The sequence below is a fragment of the Nerophis ophidion genome, linkage group LG11 (assembly GCF_033978795.1).
Source record: "Nerophis ophidion isolate RoL-2023_Sa linkage group LG11, RoL_Noph_v1.0, whole genome shotgun sequence".
In the NCBI taxonomy this organism is placed as follows: Eukaryota; Metazoa; Chordata; class Actinopteri; order Syngnathiformes; family Syngnathidae; genus Nerophis; species Nerophis ophidion.
Window position 1 is genome coordinate 37,251,534 of NC_084621.1, and position 23,315 is coordinate 37,274,848.

General features: G+C 39.9%; 1 protein-coding gene across 2 annotated transcripts in view; it reads left to right on the top strand.

Annotated features, from left to right (window-relative positions):
• ptdss1a (phosphatidylserine synthase 1a) overlaps positions 1–22,588 on the top strand; it is a 26,421-nt gene extending 3,833 nt beyond the window's left edge. Inside the window, exons 4-14 of one of the 2 annotated variants that reach the window (XM_061915801.1) lie at positions 2,339–2,383; positions 3,446–3,570; positions 3,649–3,807; positions 3,866–4,017; positions 8,310–8,451; positions 10,990–11,102; positions 11,187–11,252; positions 11,525–11,624; positions 16,226–16,294; positions 21,036–21,102; positions 21,201–22,588. In XM_061915801.1, coding sequence (XP_061771785.1) covers positions 2,339–2,383; positions 3,446–3,570; positions 3,649–3,807; positions 3,866–4,017; positions 8,310–8,451; positions 10,990–11,102; positions 11,187–11,252; positions 11,525–11,624; positions 16,226–16,294; positions 21,036–21,102; positions 21,201–21,289 — 1,127 coding nt within the window. In that variant the 3' untranslated portion in view covers positions 21,290–22,588. The remainder of the gene's footprint in view (positions 1–2,338; positions 2,384–3,445; positions 3,571–3,648; positions 3,808–3,865; positions 4,018–8,309; positions 8,452–10,989; positions 11,103–11,186; positions 11,253–11,524; positions 11,625–16,225; positions 16,295–21,035; positions 21,103–21,200) is intronic. The other variant, XM_061915802.1, reaches the window with a different exon arrangement.
• Positions 22,589–23,315: the final 727 nt, after the last annotated feature.

Genomic DNA, 23,315 nt, shown 5'->3' on the forward strand with positions numbered 1-23,315 from the left:
ATCTTTTTGAAGCTGAATATATGGAGGGTGAACTACTGGTTATAGAAGCGAGCACGAATAGAGGGTGAATCGTTGGAGCAGACGGAAGCATAGATAGTGAAATCGGCGTGACTAGATACTGCAAATGTGGAACTTGAAGCCAAGCTATGGCGACATAGATAGGCTCTAGCGATCCCGAAAGGGACAAGCGGTAGGAAATGGATGGACATAGATGGTGTGTTTACCTTAATTATATTGGAATGATCTCCGGCCAGCTAGACTAAATGCACAACTGTCTATAGTATTGATCATGATATATGCAGCACATCATCGTACAATGAATGTCGAACTAGCTGTGTACAAAGAAAACATGAAATGTGGGCTAATACTTTACAGATACTGTTATATGTTTGTTCATGTTTTTCAGTCAGTTTAGATTGGTGTCCTATCACCTTGTATTGTGTATTGCAAACTCTAAAGCCATTCAGGTGCTTACGCAAGAAACTAGCTTAACACTTGCCGTAGCATGCCATCACAAGACGATGTGTTAGTATGCTAGGAAAAGAGTTTCTCAGTGTTTGCACTTACTATAACAATGTTGCTACAACTTGGTTATTCTACAGGTTACAGAACATAAATGAAGTATTGTTGGCAGATTTTGGATGCATTTTTAAAGTAAATTAGAGGGTGAATGGATTGCACCCCATTAACTGCATTGCTAGTCACCTAAAATGACCCAATTATTACAAATTAGAATGCAAAAAAAAACTTGTCTCTCATTAGAATTTTGAACGATAGGCAAAATTCTAAAAAAAAAAAAGTGCAGTTCCCTTTTAGAAGAATTCGGGGGGGAAAAGTGCAGTTCCCCTTTTAGAAGAATTTAGCCGTTAAAGTCCCGTGCAAATACATATTGCATGTTTTTCAACTAATCCTGTTTAGATTTATTACACACACGCTTGTCAGTTGTTTCAAGGTGTGTACTAGGGATAGGGGATATGGCCTGAAATATACACTGGGGCAAAAAAGTATTTAGTCAGCCACCGATTGTGCAAGTTCTCCCACTTAAAATGATGACAGAGGTCTGTCATTTTCATCATAGGTACACTTCAACTGTGAGAGACAGAATGTGAAAAAAAATCCAGGAATTCACATTGTAGGAATTTTAAAGAATTTATTTGTAAATTATGGTGGAAAATAAGTATTTTGTCAACCATTCAAAGCTCTCACTGATGGAAGGAGGTTTTGGCTCAAAATCTCACGATTCATGGCCCCATTCATTCTTTCCTTAACACGGATCAATCGTCCTGTCCCCTTAGCAGAAAAACAGCCCCAAAGCATGATGTTTCCACCTCCTTGCTTCACAGTAGGTATGGTGTTCTTGGGATGCAACTCAGTATTCTTCTTCCTCCAAACACGACGAGTTGAGTTTATATCAAAAAGTTCTATTTTGCTTTCATCTGACCACATGACATTCTCCCAATCCTCTGCTGTATCTCTGGCAAACTTCAGACGGGCCTGGACATCCATCCATCCATCCATTTTCTACCGCTTATTCCCTTTTGGGGTCGCGGGGGGCGCTGGCGCCTATCTCAGCTACAATCGGGCAGAAGGCGGGGTACACCCTGGACAAGTCGCCACCTCATCGCAGGGCCAACACAGATAGACCGACAACATTCACACTCACATTCACACACTAGGGCCAATTTAGTGTTGCCAATCAACCTATCCCCAGGTGCATGTCTTTGGAAGTGGGAGGAAGCCGGAGTACCCGGAGTGTACCCACGCATTCACGGGGAGAACATGCAAACTCCACACAGGAAGATCCTGAGCCTGGATTTGAACCCAGGACTGCAGGAACTTCGTATTGTGAGGCAGACGCACTAACCCCTCTGCCACCGTGAAGCCCCGGGCCTGGAAATGCACTGGCTTAAGCTGGGGGACACGTCTGGCACTGCAGGATTTGATTCCCTGACGGCGTGGTGTATTACTGATGGTAAACTTTGTTACTTTGGCCCCAGCTCTCTGCAGGTCATTCACCAGATCCCCCGTGTGGTTCTGGGATTTTTGCTCACCGTTCTCATGATCATTTTGACCCCACGGGATGAGATCTTGCGTGGAGCCCCAGATCGAGGGAGATTATCAGTGGTCTTGTATGTCTTCCATTTTCTGATAATTGCTCCCACAGTTGATTTTTTCACACCAAGCTGCTTGCCTATTGTAGATTCACTCTTGCCAGTCTGGTGCAGGTCTACAATTCTTTTCCTGGTGTCCTTCGACAGCTCTTTGGTCTGACTTTTTGAGGCTGTGGACAGGTGTCTTTTATACAGATAACTAGTTAAAACAAGTGTCATTAATACAGGTAACGAGCGGAGGACAGAAGAGCTTCTTAAAGAAGAAGTTACAGGTCTGTGAGAGCCAGATATCTTCCTTGTTTGAAGTGACCAATACTTATTTTCCACCATAATTTACAAATAAATTCTTTAAAATTCCTACAATGTGAATTCCTGGATTTTTTTTCACATTCTGTCTCTCACAGTTGAAATGTACCTATGATGAAAATCACAGACCTCTGTCAACATTTTAAGTGGGGGAACTTTCACAATCAGTGGCTGAGTAAATACTTTTTTGCCCCACTTTATATTGTAGCCTCCTGTCGTAAAGATGTATTTTTTGGTATGTAAATGAAAATAGAACCATTTCAAAGCTGGTTACAAAGACTCCTAATTTGGCTGCTGACATATGCGGTAACATTGCATCATTTCAAATAGTATTATTTTGTCAAAACTAATATAAATCAACTGCTAATTAGCTTAAAATGTTCAAAATCAATGAATGATTAAATTTTGGATCACAATTACATTCAGGCAAAAATCCAGGATGACGGTGAAACAATATCAACTACATTTTTTAATTATTTCCTACAATTGGCTCTAAATTGGAAACCTTTGGTTTTTGCCTAGGGATTTTTATTATCAATAACAAAAAGTAACAAATACTTGTTGACAATAAAGAAATTTGATCGCTGTAGTATTGACCATACTGATTGATACTATATGCTTGGTGTCATCCTGTTGATATTTGTATGGATAACCAACCTGTTTACATTTAAGCTCTCTAGCTTACTGGTTAACACAGGTGTCCACAAACTACATCTCGTTGCCTGCGTCCACAATCTGGTCTTGGGACGTCCCAAGTTTAAAAAATTGTTTAGAATTTTTTGAATTTTTAAATATTTATAATAAAATCTTTGTGGGCGAGCTAAAAACGGTGGAGGTTTTTGTAGTGTAATGAAATCAATCTGAAGTACAGGGTCAAAATGGTGTTTGAAAAGAGTGCCACCATATAGTGTGTTTGTCAGAGAAAGAAAAGCAACACAGCAGCACTGCATATTTGGTCCAATTCTAAGTAGAAGAGTTAGCTTACACAAATACCTTTTATTGGATTTTAATGTCCCTTTGTTGTTTAGGCCTGAGCGTCCTCTACTTCCTGTTCCTGGTTTTCATCATCTTCCTGAACTGGCAGCAGGTCAAACAGCTAATGTACTGGCTGGATCCGAACCTGCGCTATGCCAAAAGAGAGGCAGACATAATGGTAAGTCATGGTGGGCTTTTTATGTCTGTTAGTGAGGTGTGAGCAGACGCTGAGATTGTCAAGGCTGCCATCCTGTAGGAGTATGCGGTCAACTGCCATGTCATTACCTGGGAGAGGATCCTCAGCCATTTGGACATATTTGCCTTCAGTCACTTTTGGGGCTGGGGCATGAAAGCTCTGCTCATCCGAAGTTACGGCCTCTGCTGGACCATCAGTATTACCTGGGAGCTGACTGAGGTACGGCCACAGCGACCGATTTCAACGGTCATCGTTCTCATGCATGTTTTTCATTTAGCTCTTTTTCATGCATCTCCTGCCAAACTTTGCCGAGTGCTGGTGGGACCAGGTGATTCTGGACATTCTGTTGTGTAACGGAGGAGGCATCTGGCTGGGCATGACGGTGTGCCGCTTTCTGGAGATGAGAACCTACCACTGGGCCAGTATTAAGTATGTCATACACATTTATAATTAGAAGGAGGGTTGTGCCATAAGACGATATGCCACGTAAATCAGGGGTATCTAAACTTTTGCCACTTATTCCCACACACTGAAAAATCAAAGCATGCAGGGAGCATTTTGACATTTTCCTTTTCCAAACCATTACAATATGAATATTAATTTGAACCTTAAGGGATCTAATAAAGTTTGGTCCCAGGGACCTGGAAGGTTCTCAATCATAAAAATGTTAAAAATATGTCACACATATACATGTTACATATGTATATAAGTACCACCTCAGAAAAAACTTGGTGGTACCAGAGCAACCATCATTAAAATACAGTAGCATAATAAGCCCAAGTATTAATTGAAAACCAGGCAGAGGTTTTATTTAGTAAACAGATGGGAAGATTGATACAATTATGGACAGTAATGATACGAAGTAAAATATCAGTGTAAGGTCAATACAATCAATCAATCAATCAATGTTTACTTATATAGCCCTAAATCACTAGTGTCTCAAAGGGCTGCACAAACCACAACACAAACCACTACGACATCCTCGGTCGGCCCACATAAGGGCAAGGAAAACTCACACCCAGTGGGACGTCGGTGACAATGATGACTGAGAACCTTGGCGAGGACCACATATGTGGGCAGCCCCCCCGCCCCCCCTCTAGGGGACCGAAAGAAATGGATGTCGAGCAAGTCTAACATGAAATTGTGAAAGTTCAATCCATAGTGGATCCAACACAGCCGCGATAGTCCAAGCGGATCCAACACAGCAGCGAGAGTCCCGTCCACAGCAGAGCCAGCAGGAAACCATCCCAAGCGAAGGCGGATCAGCAGCGCAGAGATGTCCCAGCCGATACACAGGTGAGCGGTCCATCCTTGGTCCCGACTCTGGATGAGCGGTCCATGCTGGGTCCCGACTCTGGACAGCCAGTACTTCATCCATGGCCATCGGACCGGACCCCCCCCCCACAAGGGAGAGTAGGATATAGGAGAAGAAGAAAAGAAACGGCAGATCAACTGGTCTAAAAAGGGATTCTATTTAAAGGCTAGAGTATACAAATGAGTTTTAAGGTGAGACTTAAATGGTGTCCTGAGGTGGCATCTCAAACTGTTACCGGGAGGGCATTCCAGAGTACTGGAGCCCGAATGGAAAACGCTCTATAGCTCGCAGACTTTTTTGGGGGCTTTGGGAATCCCTAATAAGCTGGAGTCCTTTGAACGCAGATTTCTTGCCGGGACATATGGTACAATACAACTGTGGTTTGGTCGATATTTTTAATTCTACCAAATCTTTTGTTGTTTTTGGTAATGTTTATGAACTCAGGAAATGAGTTCTTGGCTGGACACAGGAGAGCTTTAAGGACGAAAATGATTTAAATCCAAGCCATTAGTATGAAATTATTTAAATGAATATTGTTATACACATGCTGTTGTATTATTTACATACCAAATAACATATGATATCGCAATATAGAGTTTAGGCCGTATCGCCCATCCTTACTTTGTTGTTTGGCTACATATGTACCTGAATTAAAGTGTATGAAATATTTTAAGTCACTTTTGGGCAGTAATACCAGAACTGTGCACAATAACCAATTAAGTACTTTGGTGATTGTGTGCCTTACAGGGGTCATATTATTATGACTTTTTTTTTTTTTTTTTTTTTTACATTGGAACCACTTTCTCATGGTCTACATTACATGTAATGGTGGTTCTTTGGTGAACATATTTTATGTATTACTGTATGTTTTACAGACTGTTTTCAAGCCACTTTCTAATCGTCTCTTCAGGATGCACCGTTTTGTAGGCGGATCTTATTTACGTGCTTCCACTTTGACTGCATATTCTCCCCGCCATCTTTTTTGTAGTTTTTAGCGCTTCCATATTCAGTCTACTGACTGATGTAAGTTGGAATTAGGGCTGGGCGATGTATCGAATATACTCGATATATCACGGGTTTGTCTCTGTGCGATATAGAAAATGACTATCGTGATATATGAGTATACATTCTCACGCAGTTGCTTTTAGCTGCAAGCATTACACTAAATGCGTTTCTCACTCTTTCTTGTCTCCTTCTCACAGAGACATAAAACAAACGCACCATCTTACATACATCACATACTGTCGCGCGTGCAACTTCATATGCTCTGATAAGCTGTGATGCTAGCGGTGCGGTGCGAATTGTAATACAAGAGAGAGAAGGTTTCGAATCTGGTAACAAATAAAGAAAGAAGAATTAATTCCCCAAAAAAACAGCACAGGCTCCATAGTCTGGCAGTGGTTTGGCTTCAAGCAGGAAGATGTTGAACAGACAACTGTAATATGTCAAGTATGCAGCAAAAGCGTTGCTACAAAAAGTAGCATTACTGCTAATTTGTAGCATCATTTGAAAAGTCACCCGCTACAGAATGAGGAGTGCTTGAAACTCTGCATGTCCACATCTCCGGCCGGTGCCATACCCACAAAATGCCCAGGGAACCATTTTCAGATCAACACCGTATGAAAAAAAAAGTCAACAACAGAAGGCGATAATGTCCGCAGTAACATACCACATGGCGAAGGACATACACTATTTGATTTCATATTGTGCAGCTAATTTTTAATTGACACTTATTGAAATATCTTGTGTGACATCATGCACAAAAGTGCACTTCATTTGTTTTAAACTATTATAGTGCCGTTCTGTACAAAAAGTGTACTTTAATTTAGTGTTGTTTTGATATGTCACCTTAGTGACATCATGCACAAAAGTGCACTCATTGCTTGTTTTAAAATGTCTCAGACAATCTTGCACTTTCTGTTTTGGAAATTACATGAATGTTTGTGCCGCTGCTTAATAACTGTTTAATAATTACAGTTTTGGTAAATTTACTTAGTTGTTATTTCCCTCTCTGCATGAAAGTTCAAAATGGGCAAATATTAATTCAGTATGAAAAATAATGTTTTATGTAGACATACTGTAGAATTCTCATACTGGTGTGATTATATGTATCAAGTATTCATTAAAGGCTAAGGCAAAATATCGAGATATATATCTTTTATCTTGACATTGCCTGAAAATATTGAGATTTTAAGAAAAGGCCATTTTGTCCAGCCCTAGTTGTAACTTTACGCTACTTTGTATCACAATTGGCAACAGCGGAGGAGGCATGTGCATATATGAGCCAGTGTGCCCCATAACAAGAGGTTGGAGAAAAAGAAGGAACTTACTGACTACAGCGCTGACTACAAAGGCAAATGCATGCAAGGCACTTTAGGTACATTTAGACCATACATGAATAATCCCAACCGGTGATGTCACAGTTGTGCATATTCCAAACTGTTCACTAAGCGGAAGTAGGAAGGAAGGCAAGATTGTTTTATAAATATACCGGCACAGCCTCCACGGTTTGATTTCAAATTTTCGGGAGTTATGCTGATCCCAAATATACAACAGCAGGTACCAATAGGTAAAAAAAGTTTGTTTTAAATAATGTTGCCCCTGTAAAGAAACTATATATGCCTACTTTCCCAATCTTTACATAGGGCTCAGTGTCGTTCACATTTTAACTGATAGCTGTGCCAAATCACTGCTTTGGATAGAGCCTCTCAATTCGAGACTGATGTCCAGTTTGTACATTGGTTTTACATTGATGATGATGTTCACAACAACACAAGCAGATGCTGAGTGTTGTAGGTGTATGAATTGTTCTTGCTAGCTTTAGCCTCGTCTTTAAGTCGCTGTTTCAAGTAACCATCTCCACATTGTTTAGTTCAGGACCTTGTGGTAGAGTGGGGATGAATGAACGGTCCCAAACACATTGTTTTTCCAAACCACTGTTCATTCTCCTCACAATGACACTTACATTTATGTCAATTTCTTTGATATTCTGCGTTTAACAACACATGTTGTTTTAATGGCCAATTCTGTAATTTTGTCCGTGGGTACGTTAACGCAGAAATATGTGTTTCTTTTTTGTTGGGTTCAGTGATTATTGATTCAGCTCACTCGAACTGTGTCAAATAAAAAGTATCAACCATGGTGAGATCCCAAACTTCTAGTAGACGTGCTATTTTTTTCACTTCACGCTCACTCATCCGTTTCACGGTTCCAAACTCAGGAATTTCCATGAACGTTGCGTGGTTCATTAATAGTTTTTTCCAGTTATAATATTTCTATGATCGTAGGAAGCCGAAATTGAGATTAAAATTTGATTAAATGTCTACTAAGACGTCTAAATCATAATTACAATAGAAAACTTTCTGCTTGTAAAACGTGTCATCACATCTTTGCGTCTGTCATCCAGGGACATCCACACAACCACAGGCAAGATCAAGCGAGCCGCGCTACAGTTCACGCCAGCTAGCTGGACCTACGTGCGCTGGCTGGATCCTAAATCTTCTCTGCAGCGAGTGATGGGTGTCTATCTCTTCATGATCATTTGGCAGGTGGGTCACTGGTGGCAGGGATCATCCTGTGTGTTCTGCATGCTAAGTTCCTGCTAATCTAATTGCCTCCTCCGTGGCTCAAATCTAAAACCTGTCTCACTCGGATCCATTTAATGCATGTGGTGTCCTGCTGTCTGTGCTTTAACAGCTAATCCCATACAAAGGCAAAACCAGGCTGGATTAATCAGGAGCAATTAAAGCAAAGAAGGTTCTCTGCAGCAATGCTGCCATGTCTCAAGCAATTGGCCGAGCTTGCGACGCACACTGAAGTTTTCCTTATTATTTGTCCACAAATGCAACAATGTCATCCTGCAATTGCTCACCTCTCACTAGTTTCAACTTTAATTATGAGTGTGTGAATTAGAGGAGGGGTGGGGGTGGTTGAGGTCGGCCCAGCATGGTGAGCTGATTCGGTCACAGGCATTAAGCCAAATTGAGAGAATAACACTGCAGCAGGTCGTGTTTCTCATTGTTGTTCTGTGGAAATAAGAGGAGCTTGGCCAAAGTGAAGCTCTCAAGTGTTTTGGTAAATTGAGTTCAGTTGGTTCATGATAACTTTATTGTCAATAATAGTGATTTTAAGTGCTACACACATCAAGACTGTTTTTATGCAAACTATACACAGCCTATCATGCAAAGCTCACTAAAGTATCCTGTAGGGATGTCCTGATCAACATTTTTGGCCTCTGATGCCCATCTGATACAATTTTGAGTCCTGATTTAATACTTTCACAAGAGGTCATAGTACTCAAAATGTTTATATACACATTAACACATATTTATAAATGTATCTTATTACAATTTGAATGTGCTAGTTTTTTGGTTAATCATATGATATATTACATTTGTGGTACTGAACACTACATACAACTTTTCAAACAAAATCCAGTGTCGAGTACACAATAACTAAAGACAAGCAAGAACTACTATTGGCTCCCATTTAAATCATTTGGATTTTGCCCTCAAAACCTTGTATACAGATACTTACTCCCTGAATTTGTAAATAAAAACTAAAAACACACTCCAAAACAATATTTTGTAATAAGAACAATAAAGAGAGATTGTAAAACCTTGGAGCTCGGTTAGCTCGATGAATCTTTGCAGCCCTAACTGGGACACAACAGTGGTAAAGATTGGCTGGGTTCAGCGGCTCATCACCCGATTACTGATCACTTAAAAAGGCAAATATCGGCCCCAATCCGATCTCATGACTGGGGTCGGGACATCTCTTATTATCCTGCAGTACCGGAGTCCCACAGCCAGCACACGGCCTACCTGAACTGCCCCTGAAAACGAAGTGTTTCAGCCTCAGCCTGTGTGAGCACGGGAAGACTGTAAACTAGGTGTGTCCCAACACACGTTTTTCACTCCTAATACAATACGAATATGGGGCCTTGAATATTGGCCGATACTGATATTAATCAGATATGATATCTGCACAAATTATAGTACACACTTTTATTATTTCTTAGTGTGGAATGTTAAAAACGGTTTAATCAAGGTAAGTTACTCAGAGACCAATGAATGGTAGGTATAAAAACACTTATGGCATGACACATTTTTGCTATTAAGTAGAGTTAATTTGTTTTCTAGTGACACCTAGTGGGCACAAAAATTCATTATATAAAGAACATGATGCAGGACATGAAATGATCAAAACACATTTTTTTATAAGATACTTAATGACTATATCTATTTGATACTTTTTTATATTGACAAATGTGCTGTTTTAGACTGCAATATTTTCAATGAAAGACGCGTATTACTTATGTCTAGCTTGTGAGCTATTGTGTGCTAAACTGTTGTTTAGCTGCTAGCTCTTCTTAGCCCATAGCATACCATGTGTATTTTTGTAAATTACTTTACTGAAATAAAATAAAAAAACAATCTTGCGTGCTTATTGGAGGACATTTATATGTTAAGTGGCTGTCCAACTTCACACAAGTAAACACGCTGCAGGTCAGGACCGCTTGTATCAAAGCTTATATTGAAAATTTTAGATGCAAGCTGATATTATCCGAGACTTGTGAAGCCTGTTTACCATTTACTTGTACAGGTAGTCCTCAGTTTACAATGTTCTATGTTCACAAATACACAGCCATAAATTAATTTTTAAACATAGTTTTGGTCCTTAAACACACCATTTACTAGAGAACTACTTACGGAAGAACACAAGCATCAACACTAAGAAGAATAACGTGGCGTATTAGTTTGACTTACTTTCAACTTCAGTACATTTTTTTTTTTTGCACTTCATTATGTCTCCCAAGCGTAAAGCTGGCTCTTCTGAATGCAGTAAGCCAAAAAAAAGCCATCATGGATAATAAAATGAACATGGTAAAAATTCTTATGTACTTCCATTCGCACTTCCAGCAGGTGGAATGGCCAGGTGTCCAAATACCTTTGTAACTGTAAAAATTGCACAGAACGCATTAATCATAACTATACAGAGTTTATGAAAATGTTAAACTATCTGAAATCATCTGAAATTCAAAATGTGTGAGCATCTTTGTCCTGTGTGTTTGTGTGTCTTTACAGCTAACAGAGTTGAACACCTTTTTCCTCAAGCACATATTCGTCTTTCCGGCAAGCCACGCCCTCAGCTGGTGTAGGATCCTGTTCGTCGGTATTATCACAGCGCCAACAGTCAGGTGAAAGAGCTTTAATGCAACATTCATTGTTAGTACGCATCATTTTTTTGAAACCTCACCCATACGATTCTTGCTTTGCTGTAGGCAGTATTACGCCTACCTCACAGACACGCAATGTAAGAGAGTTGGTACCCAGTGTTGGGTGTTTGGGTAAGTCACTTCATTTATATATACAAATACAACGCCTGAGGCAAAAGAATGTGCTGATGTTAACCATGATGAAATGAATGTGTTAACATACCAACATATGCTTAAGACAGTTTACCCATACTAGGATTTGTTACCACACATATAACTTCAAGCAAATAAGACCCTGTTCAGACCACTAAACATCAAAGTGTTGTTTTCCTCTTTTCTTTATAAATTTTACAGCTTTTTTAACTTATTTTTCTTTTTTTGCCATTCTTGCCTTGCCAATGCAGGGCCATAGCCTTTCTGGAGGCCTTGGCATGCATTAAATTTGGACAGGACTTGTTCTCCAAAACGCAAGTCCTGTATGTGATCCTCTGGCTCCTGTGTTTGGTAAGATCAGCATCACAACACTATATTGTTTTGTTTTGTCATAGCCTGAAGAACGTATGGGAAACACTGATTTGGAGATTACTATGATATACAGTAGTCCTTTGTTTATCCCTGTTAATTGGTTCCCGGCCTGACTGCGGTAAATTAATTCCTGTGAAGTAGGAATAATGGATTATAAATTAAACATTCTCCTTCATACTTAGAGCATACAACACCTGTTTACAACCTTTTAAATACTGTGAATTTGGAATGTATTCACATTGCTTAATTTTTTCCAGATATTTTTGTGTTAGTCTTATACCAAAATGGAATAAATTAATTTTTGACCTCAAAATTCTACACACAGTACTCCATAATGAAAATGTGAAGTTTTTTTCAAAAATGTTTGCACATTGAATAAAAAAAAAAAGAATGCACATGTACACAAGTATTCACAGCCTTTGCCATGAAGCTCAAAAGTGAGCTCAGGTGCAGCCCTTTGAGACACTAGTGATTTAGGGCTATATAAGTAAACATTGATTGATTGATGATCTTATTTCAAGTGATCATCCTTGAGATGTTTGTACAGTTAATTGGAGTCTACATGTGATAAATTCAGTTGTTTGGACATGATTTGGAACTGCACACACCTCTCTCTCTCTCTCTCTCTCTCTTCTCTCTCTCTCTCTCTCTATATATATATATCCATCCATCCATTTCCTACCGCTTATTCCCTTTTGGGGTAGCATATATATATATATATATGTCTTGATTGGATTATCCAGAGAATAGTGCTCGATACCGTGGTAGAGCGCAATATGTAGGTGTGGGAAAAAATCACAAGACTACTTCATCTCTACAGAACTGTTTCATGAGGGGTTCTCCTGATGATTGAGGGAACCCCTCATGAAACAGTTCTGTAGAGATGAAGTAGTCTTGTGATTTTTTCCCACACCTACATATATATATATGTCTCACACTTAGTGCATGGCAGAGCACAAACCAATAATTAATTTAGAGGAATTGTCTGTAAACTTCCGAAACAGGAAGTACAAATCTTGGGAAGAGTACAGAAAAAATATCTGCTGCTTTGAAGCTTCCAATGAGCACAGTGGAGACTGTCATCCGTAAATGAAAGAAGTTTGGAACCACCAGGACTCTTGCCAGAGCTGGCCGGCTGTCTAAACTAAACAATCGGGGAGAAGGGCGGTGAAAGAAGGTGACGAAGAACCGGATGGTCACTCTGTTAGAGCTAAAACATTTCTATGTGGAGAGAGGAATACCTTCCAGAAGGACAACAATCTCTGCAGCAATCCACCAATCAGGCCTGTATGGTATAGTGGCCAGATGGAAGCCATTCCTAAGTAAAAAGCACATGGCAGCCCGCCTGGAGTTTAACAAAATGCACCAATTATCTGGTCTGATGAGACTGAGATTGAACTCTTTGGCATGAATTCCAGGCATCTTGTTTGGAGGAAACCAGGTACCGCTCATCACCAGGCCAATACCATCCCTACAGTGAAGCATCGTGGTAGCAGCACCATGCAGTTGGGATGTTTTTTAGCAGCAGGAACTGGGAGACTAGTCAGGATAGACGGAAAGATGAATGCAGCGATGTACAGAGACATCCTGGATTAAAACCTTTTCCAGAGCTCTCTTGAACTTAGACTGCGACAACGGTTCATCTTTCAGCAGAACAACATCCCTAAGCACACAGCCAAGATATCAAAGGAATGGCTTCAGGATAACTCTATAGATGACCTTGAGTGGCCCAGGCCAAGCCCAGACTTGAATCCCATTGAACATCTCTGTAGAGTTCTGAAAATGGCTGTGCTCCAACGCTTCCCATCCAACTTAATGGAGCTTGAGAGGTGTTGCAAAGAGGAATGGGCAAAACTGCCCAAAGATAGGTGTGCCAAGCATGTGGCATCGTATTCAAAAATACTTGAGGCTGTAATTGCTGCCAAAAGTGAAACAAGAAAGTATTGTACGAAGGCTGTGAATACTTACTGTATGTACACATAATTTCTTAGTTGTTTTGTTTTAATACATTTGTAAAAAAAAAAAAAGTGTCACATTGTCATGACGACAAAAATGTATGTATTCTGTTGTGGAATAAGGCTTTAACATAATGAAATGTGGAAAAAGTGAAGTGCTGTGAATACTCTCCGGATGCACGGTATTTGTTTTATAGTATTATAAGAATCCCCTAATCATAAAATAACACAAATATAGTCACCTTTCTAGGTATGGTGTTATTTTATTTCGAACATGCATACAATTACAATATGATTCATCACGTTTCCAGTTTCTCGTTACTTTATGTCGAAAAAGGAGTAAGACAAAGCAGATCAATTTTAACCCTACCCCTTTTTCTTCATAGTAATTCCTAACCCTTTTGTTTATACTCAATTCATAACATAACAGTGAATAAATGAGTAAGTAAATTAGAAAAAGTAAATAAATATTCATTACATAAACAAAAAATAAAGTTCTCGTAAACAATTAGATAAGTTTTGATCTAAATAATGAGATAAATAAGATTATCTTACTTTCAATGAGGTTCAAAATGTTTATCAGAATTATTCTTCCTTGCACTTTGTAAACACTTCAACAATTTCTTAAAGTAGATCATGTTAGTACATTGTTAAATTTATTTGCTTAATCCTTACCATAATTTACCATATTTCTACTTATATAGTATGTCGAGTTTTAAGTGTTATACCCTATTTTCCGTACTGTAAGGCGCACCGGATTATAAGGCGTACCTTCAATGAATGGCCTATTTTAAAACATTGTTCATATAAAAGGCGCACCGCATTATAAGGCGCATAGAATAGATGCTACAGTAGAGGCTGGGGTTACGTTATGCATCCTTTAGATGGAGCTGCGCTAAATGGAATGTCAACAAAACAGTCAGATAGGTCAGTCACACTTTATTAATAGATTACAAACCAGCGTTCTGACAACTCTGTTCACTCCCAAAATGAATAAACAGCTGTTTTATTATTATCCCCGATTCAATAAACACATAAAAAACAGTCTGATACTGTTACGGTAAATCTAACGTTAGTGCAATCACAATATAGTAACACTCGACATAGTGCAAAGCAATAATATATCAATAACTCAATGTTGCTCAAACGATAATGTCACACAAAAAATGTAAAGCTCACTTTATTAAGTTATTCCTCATCCACGAATCCCTCAAATTCTTCTTCTTCAGTGTTCGAATCAAACAGTTGGGCGAATACGGCATCCAACATGCCCGTGGAAGTTGTCATTAAACGAGTCAGTGTCGCTGCTGTTAATGTTAAATATTCTCGCTGCTGCTCTATTCCCGTGTTCTACTGTGTGACTGATGGCCTTGAGTTAAAACTCTGCGTCATAAGCGTGTCTCTTTAGAAACGGCACGCCTCCCGTAGTCATATATCCCAGCATGCACCGCGCGCTTCTTCTTCTATGGGGGAAAATAAGGTAGGCGGCTGCTTACCGTAGGTGTGAGACCTCTTGTTGCATGTATAATTTGGACACTGAAGAAGAAGAATTCGAGGGATTCGTGGATGAGGAATAACTTAATAAAGTGAGCTTTACATGTTTATTTTGTGTGTTGTGTTGTGTTATGTGACATTAACGTTTGAGCAATGTTGAGTTATTAATATATTATTATTGCTTTGCACTATTTCGAGATGTCATTAATGGAGTCAGTGTTGCTGCTGTTGTCTAGCAGTTCAGTGACAATTCCTGCTTTCCTGAAATCATGTCACTCAATAGGAGCCATTTTGGGGTCTTTACATAAACACACAAATGGAAATGAAACGGCACGGCCTGTCGCAGTCATATATCCCAGCATGCACCGCGTGCTTCTTCTCCTACGGGGGAAAATGAAATCGGCGGCTGCTTACCGTAGTTGTGAGACCTGTTGTGGCTCAATATCGGTCCATATTTAAGGCGCACCGGATAATAGGGCGCACTGTCAGCTTTTGAGAAAATTTGGGGTTTTTAGTTGCGCCTTATAGTGCGGGAAAATACGGTAAGATAAATTTATATCTAAAGGTTTTTTTACTCATGTTGTGCATTTTTGGGTATCAGTTATAGTTTGCTTTGTGCATAATTTGAGCTGATTGCAAATGCACCAAATTATTACATTTTAATACGTTTGAATCAATAAATAAAAGGCTTTATTTGTTCTCCGTAGCCAACATTGTTTTATTGTAACTGACCTCCTTTGTAACACAGTTAGTGAATGAAGCGTACTTTAGTGTTTATTTCCCCATATTTCTACACAATAACTCAGATATGGGAACACTAGCACTTTACACTCATTTAACCCAAAATAGAAAGGCTGAGCAAATCAGTGACCACAATATTGAACAGTGCGCTCTGATTGGTTTAGTCTTTTCTAGTGGCCATTTTTACTGTAGTATTGATATTTATACTTTATATAGTGATTTTTACATTTAATTCATTTTGGGCAAAGAAACAGAAATGTTTAATCCACAATATAGTGAGGGACAAGTGAACTACGAGAACTTGACCTTGTTTATTGCGTCTTTCAACATTTACATGCAATTTTTTGGAGGGAAATTTAATATTTTTTCATTAATGTGCTGTCGTTTCAGGCCTTCATTACATTCCTGTGTCTGTATGGAATGGTTTGGTGCGCAGAGACCTACGGGCCAAGAGAAAAGGTACGTTCCGTGTTTAGGATGGGAATTTAAAACCAGGTCCCAAGGTTTCGATTCCTGAGAATTATTTGCCGGTTTCAAATGATTCCCGGTGGCACAAACGGTGCAGTGTTTTTGGAAACCAAACAAAGTTGATGCTAATCAACCGGTTTTACTCTATTTTTTACAAATGTGAATAAATAAAGAACTGAATCGTTGAGCAGAATCAAAATCATTAACATTTTATAAAATTTTTTCCCTATTTATTTAATTTTGTAACATAAGATTTTTTGTTAAGTCCCCATGGTGGTCTTAAAGAACTGCAGACTACAGCACATTTATATAAAACTGACATCAGCATTTTATTAGGTTGGACCCATCTGTTTCCCTTAAGGCCAAAGAATGTGCAAAACATGTTCTAACAACGACTTATAATGACATGCTTTGTTTTATAAGCGTCATCTCATAAGTGCAGTCATACGTCATCCTGAGTTGGAGCATTGAATGTTTTGGGAAGCATTACTTGTGCTCACATTGTCATTATGCAGCTTGAGAGACAATTCTCATCGATGGTTGTGTCAATATGCCTCATTCTGTCTCGAATGGAATACTTAAGTACTATCAATCAATCAAAGTTTACTTATATAGCCCTTAATCACGGATGTCTCAAGGGATAGCACAAGCCACAAGGACACCCTCTGGTGAGATCCCACATTAGGGCAAGAAAAATTTAAGCCAATGGTAACAACGGGAAACTTTGGAAGGGACCGCACATGTGGGGATCCCCCCTGGGTGACCGGTGCAATGGATGCCGGGTGGATACGGTTATTATTGTGAGAGGCAGGTCTATAGAGGGGCCAGCAGGGGATCCTCTTGCATGTAGACATGTCGGGGCGCAGAGACTTCACCGACTGATGCATAAGGAGTGGTCACCCTTGGTTCTGACTTCATGTAGAAGTCCAGGCCAGCAGGGGATCATCTTAAATGGAGACAAGTCAGCAGCGCAGAGACGTCACCAACTGATGCAAAGAGGAGTCGTCTATCCTGGGTCCCGATTTTGAACAGATAGCAGTTGATCAGTGGTCACCTGATAACATCTCCACAAAGGAGAGAGGGGCGGAAGAAAAGAGAGACAGCAAATCAACTGGCCAAAAAATGGGGTCTATTTAAAGGATATAGTATACAAATGAGTTTTAAGAAGGGACTTAAATGCTTCTACTGAGGTAGCATCTCTAACTGTTACCGGTAGATCATTCCAGAGTACTTGAAAACGCTCTGGCAATCACTAATAAGCCGGAGTTCATTGAATGCAGATTTCTTGCCGGCACATATGGTACAATACAATCAGCAAGCTAGAATAGAGCTAGACCGTTACGTATTGTATACGTAAGTAGTAAAACCTGAAATCGCATCTTAGGTGCACAGGAAGCCAGTGCAGGTGAGCCAGTATAGGCGTAATATGATCAAACTTTCTTGTTCTTGTCAAAAGTCTAGCAGCCGCATTTTGTACCAACTGTAAACTTTTAATGTTAGACATGGGCAAACCTGAAAATAATACATTACAGTAATCGAGACGAGACGTAACGAACGCATGAATGATCTCAGCGTCACTGGTGGACAAAATGGGACAAATGTTTGCGATATTACAGAGATGAAAGGAGGCTGTTATAGTAACTCTCTTAATGTGTGACTCAAATGAGAGTTTTAGGTTGAAGATGATACCAATAGTCTTTACCAAGTCGCTTTGTGGAATTGTTTGGTTGTCAAATGATGGTATCATTAAATCGGTGTCGGTGTCTAGCAGGACCGATAATCAACATTTCGGTTTTCTTAGTATTAAGATGCAAAAAGTTGCTGAGCATCCATTGTTTAATTTCATTCAGACATGCCGCCAGCTGACTACAATCTGGTGTGTTGGTCATCTTTAAGGGCATGTAGAGTTGGGTGTTTAGCGTAACAGTGAAAGCTAACTCCCATATTTGCGTGTGATGTCACCTAGCGGCAGCATGTACTGTAAATGCTGAAGAGTGCAGGGCCAAGAGCCCGAACCCTGTAGGACTCCGCCGGTGCCCTAACGTACTCCGAGGTCATATTGTTATGGGAGTTGCACTGCATCCTTTCAGTAAGATAGGAGTTAAACCAGGAAAAGGCTAAGTCTGACATACCAATACGTGTTTTGATACCTTCTAATAGAATGTTAGGATCGACTGTATCGAAAGCAGTGTTAACATCAAGTAGCAGCAACATGGATGATGCATCAGCATCCATAGTTAGCAAATGATCATTCGTCATTTTGGCGAGGGCTGTCTCCGTAGAGTTATTTGCCCTGAAAGCGAATTGAAAGGGTTAACAGAGATTGTTAGACGCTAAGTGTTCATTTAGCTGCTCTGCAACGATTTTCGAAGTAAAGGGAATGTGAGACACTGGCCGGTAGTTAACCATGAGGTCAGGATTGAGGTTAGGTCTTTTGAGCAGAGGATGAATAACCACATTTTTGAATGCTAGGGGAACAGTGCCAGAGGAAAGTGATACGTTTATAATATTTAGCACTGATGGTCCTAATATTACAAACAGGTCCTTGATACGTTTTCAATGAAGTGGGTCAAGTAAACATGTTGTTTGTTTTATCCCATTTACAAGTCGCAGGAGTGCCTCTACTGTTATTTCTATAAAAAGAGAGATTATTTTGGAGAACAATATCCGTCATACTTACATTCATATCTACGTTACTAGATCCCAATTGGTGTTGTGACGTGTTGTCATTAATCTCTTTTCTAATGAGTTCAATTTTTCTGTTAAAATTTCATAAAGTCATTAGCCGAGTTGGTGGAGCTAATGGGAGGGTCCCTTGTTGGGTTAGCCCCTTGTTGGGTTAGCAATGCTACTGTACTGAACATATTTTTAGGATCGTTTTTATTGAGGCGGATGAGATTGGAGTAGTAATTAGTTTTAGCTAAGGTAAATTATTGAACTCCATGCTTGATGGAAAACCTCAAGTTTAGTCGCACACACTTTTCGTTCCAGCTTTCTACATGATAGTTTAAGAGCTCCGGTTTCTTCTGTAAACCAGGGGGTACGCCTTTTGGGAGTCTTTTTTTAGCTTTAGCATGTGCTATACTATCAATGGCGTTGCGCAGGGCATCGTTAAAGTTGTTAGTGAGGTTATTTATAGAGCCCACATAATTTGGGAATGGCGCCATTACCGAAGGAAGTAGGCCAGCAAGAGTCATATTTGTGACAGCATTAATGTTGGGGCTGCTGAAGCATTGTTTATTAATAGCTTGTTGACAATGAGTCAGAACTTCAAAATTTATAAAGGTAATGATTGGACATTACTTGAGTGTACGGGAGTATCATAACTTTGGAGGTGGTGACACCCCTGCCAAGGACTAGATCTATCATACTGCGATGCGTGGGTTAATTTATTATTTGTCTTGTCTGGTCTGACATGGTTTGTTGTTTTATTTCACCGATCGAGTTCTTGCTGTCTTCGGAGCAGTAGCAGGAGCGTGAGGGAGCAGAAGCCTTTGGAGCCCCAACTAGCTTTGCTAGCTGAGAGAAGGGCGGTGAGACAGAGAGTGGGGGCTTTGCAAGTTTGATAAGACTACTTGATATGTTTGAGAAGGAATAAAGAAAGCTGTAAACAATTAGAAGGACACAGATATAAAGATAGTACTTAGCTTTTTTGCAGCAGCAGCGAGCGTCAACAGACTTTTCTGGACGTGACTACGGTACACTAGGAGCCTGATCTCCTTAGGTCCAAGTAGTATGCTGAACAGCGTGTGTAAACTATAAAATAGCGTGTACTGTAAGCGGGCATGTTTTGTGTGATTCACTGTATTAAGACTGTGTGCAATTAAAAACTGGTGTACACCGCCTCATTTAAATGAGGTTTTGCATGTACTGGCTTCAGCCATGGGAACATTCATTTCCCTCCACATTCAAGTTATTATGCTCTCCAACATGTGTGTGATGTTGTTGACCAAGCAGAACACATTTATAAACTGTAACATCTTTTCTGCAATATAGAATAGCATTCAGAAACTACTTTTGCTTGCTGGTGCTCTGATTGGAGGCAGTGACCATCACAACAGCAGCGCATTCATGCTTCTGGAATAATCCCAACACAAAAAATTGGATTTTGTTAGAAATATTTTCATATAGGAGATATAATATTTAATCTCAAACGTAATTAAAAAAAAAATTTATTTTTTATTTTCAACTCTTAAATCCGCCTGCAGCTATAAAATCATAAAATTACATTACTGAATAGACATTGTCTAATAATTTTCATTTGTGATAGTCCAAATACGTTCACATTTTGCAACACAATCACCACCTTTCTCACAGCCATGTTTGCAACTGTGTCAGATTGCACATACTTTTCAGACATGTTAAATAAATATAGATGGAAAATAGCGCGTGCAGAACAGTTTCAGTCTTGATAAATCACACTATTAAATAATTACATTTGCATCTTCTTCTCCCAGGATTGTGGGCATTCAAATTTTTAGCATGTATTTTGCATGTTCATGAAGAATATAAGAACGCACTCAATGTATTGCGCTCTCAAATCTGCTCACTTAAGAGACACAATCCTCTGCACACAAGTTTAGTAAATCAGCTTTGCGTGTGCTTTTAATTTTGCATGTGTTTTAGTATACGCAAACCTGTATCAGATCAGGTCAGTCTAGCACGGCAAAAGTTTCCCTGTGCAGTTGACTGAATGTGTGTCATCACATCACGTGTCCGTCTCCTTCCACAGAGCTTCTCGGAATGTGAGGACAGCAATTACACAGACTTCGTTGACCCTGTGGTAGGAAGATTTAAAGGTACAGTAACACGTTTCTCATGCACTTTGGAGGGGGGGGACTATGCAGTCACAGGTTCGTCTACTGCATGATTATTTTCTATTTCTTATGTATTGCAGGAGACATGGAAGACAGCAGCCCACAAACAAGGTTGAGAGGAAAGAGCGTGGAAAAGGTCAAGTCCATTAATGGCGTGGAGGGCCAGTAGACTCACCTCAAAAGGTTTGGGTGGGTTTTAAGATGTGCTTGCAAGCCCTCAATTACACAAGTGACTAACAGTGTTGTTCACGCGCCACACCCAACAATGCTCATAAAAAAGCTCCTTTTCCACAGCTGTGCGCATGTGTACTAAGCACACTGTGCGTGTGTGTGCGCACATGCGTGCCTGCGTGCGTGTGTGTTCGCGTGTGTGGGAAATAACTGCCAATTGTAGGTTGAATTGCATGGTCCATGTAGCTGATCATTTACAGACTGCAGTATATATTATTCATTACTAGCTGCTTCAGACATTTCAATATTCCATTCCATTCATGTTTGATAACATTAACAATAATAATAATATTGTCATCCTACAGTTTACAAAGCGTGTGTGTATGTTTGGTGATAATATCTTGAATGTGGGCGGGGATTCCTCCACAGCCTTTGTGACGTGGAACAAATCAAAGCACACACAGCTAAAGAAAGCATTTAGAAGGAATGTACATTTGTAACGCTTGAGTACTTTGTGAATTCTCGTCCGTGATTTTATTAATGGCTGCAATTTTTTTTTTTACCATGATGGTAATGAAGGGCAAATATTCAAATTGATCACTTGCCCAGTTTTGTTACATGTGCATGGTGGTGTCACACACAAGCAACACACAATTGTTTTTTGTCTTTTCACTCACCTTTTGTGCCTGTCTCCATAATCACTTGTCTTGTGGCTTTTTGTGTGTTTTTTTAATGAAATACGTCTTCTCGTTTGGACCGTCAGTATCATCTCATGCAGTACACAACCAAGTGCAATATCACCTCAACATCGTTGTACAGTAAAGGTCCCTTTGGGAAGATGGGAGTGAGACACTGTACTGAATCCCCCCGCCGCAAACAACTTGCTCCGTGTGCTCCCTCCGACAAGGTCAAACATGAGTGCAGTCTGCATGAAAACACTCCCACCTCCATGTTTGCATGTCAGCCGTATTGTTCAAGCTTGCAGTTTTGTATGTTCCAGGTACACTTTTTTTAGTACCTGCTGCCTTCTACTTCGATGTTTTTAATAATATGACGTTGAAGTGAGGATGCATCTATAATTCTCGACAAATCACACATTAGTTGCCCATAAAAGGTACAGATGTTTCCTGGCTTCAAGTCATTTACCAAAAGCACTCCTATTAGGAAATGACTTGTGCTGTCCTATATCACTGTGAACTATCAGAACCAGATTCAAATGTTCGACATGTTCTTCAAACTCAGCGATGCATTCTTTGCTTTATGTAACTCTACCCAATAAACAACTGTCATATCCATAGAGGGTTGTTGATGTTTTTCTTGACCTCTACAGAAAGAAAAGGCAGATTGGCTGATTTAAGTTCTGACTGTGGGGGATCAAATTTCACTGCACAACATGAAACCAAAATAGCTTCCTAACGGCAAGCTGCAGTCAAAGGAAATGTGACTTTGAAGGGAAGGGCAAGGTCTTGAGTGAAAGTGAAGTTGACTCACAGGAAGATGTTGGAATTCTAGGCCTCGTGAGAGGAGGATTTGTTTAGTTTGGAAACTCCAATCTTCAAAACAATCTTCTTAATTTAGTTTATTATTTCTTCTTTCAATGGTCAACAAAATAAACAAAAACTAATTTTACATCCATAAATTGACAATTTTACAGACCATTTAGACTGAAGTTAAGCACTTGTTTTGCCTAACCATGTTAACCAAATCAAGTACAAGATTTAGCAAAACAAGGGCAGCACGGTGGAAGAGGGGTTAGTGCATGTGCCTCACAAGGTCTTGAGTAGTCCTGAGTTCAATCCCGGGCTCGGGATCTTTCTGTGTGGAGTTTGCATGTTCTCCCCGTGATTGCATGGGTTTCCTCCGGGTACGCCGGCTTCATCCCACCTCCAATAACATGCACCTGGCCCTAGTGTGCGAATGTTGTCTGTCTGTGTTGGCCCTGCGATGAGTTGGCGACTTGTCCAGGGTGTACCCTTGCTTCTGCCCCAATGCAGCTGAGATAGGCTCCAGCACCCCCGCAACCC